The sequence below is a fragment of the Buceros rhinoceros genome, unplaced genomic scaffold, assembly GCF_000710305.1.
Source record: "Buceros rhinoceros silvestris isolate BGI_N320 unplaced genomic scaffold, ASM71030v1 scaffold40435, whole genome shotgun sequence".
Classification (NCBI taxonomy): domain Eukaryota; kingdom Metazoa; phylum Chordata; class Aves; order Bucerotiformes; family Bucerotidae; genus Buceros; species Buceros rhinoceros.
Genome location: NW_010411837.1, coordinates 1 through 208, shown reverse-complemented (window position 1 = coordinate 208; position 208 = coordinate 1). Strand labels below are relative to the sequence as shown.

The 208-nt window shown below is 64.4% G+C and overlaps 1 protein-coding gene across 1 annotated transcript; it reads left to right on the top strand.

Moving 5' to 3' along the window:
- Positions 1-58: 58 nt before the first annotated feature.
- On the top strand, positions 59-204 carry SDHC (succinate dehydrogenase complex, subunit C, integral membrane protein, 15kDa; the record flags this gene model as incomplete). The annotated part of the gene is made up of 1 exon (XM_010136149.1): positions 59-204. A coding segment is annotated over one exon (146 nt), but the record flags the coding sequence as incomplete, so codon positions are not given.
- Between the last annotated feature and the right edge of the window lie 4 nt (positions 205-208).

Sequence of the window (208 nt, the reverse complement as noted above, 5' to 3'; positions counted from 1 at the left end):
GACCCTTAGCCAGCCTTTCCGGGGTCTCGACGCTGACCCGCGCCTCTGTCTTTCCCAGGCGTGTCCCTCTTCGGCCTGGCTGCGCTGCTGCTCCCGGAGCAGTTTCCCCACTACCTGGCCGCGGTGAAGTCGCTCAGCCTGGGCCCCGCTCTCATCTTCTCCGCTAAGTTCGCTCTGGCTTTTCCCTTCACCTACCACACCTGGAACG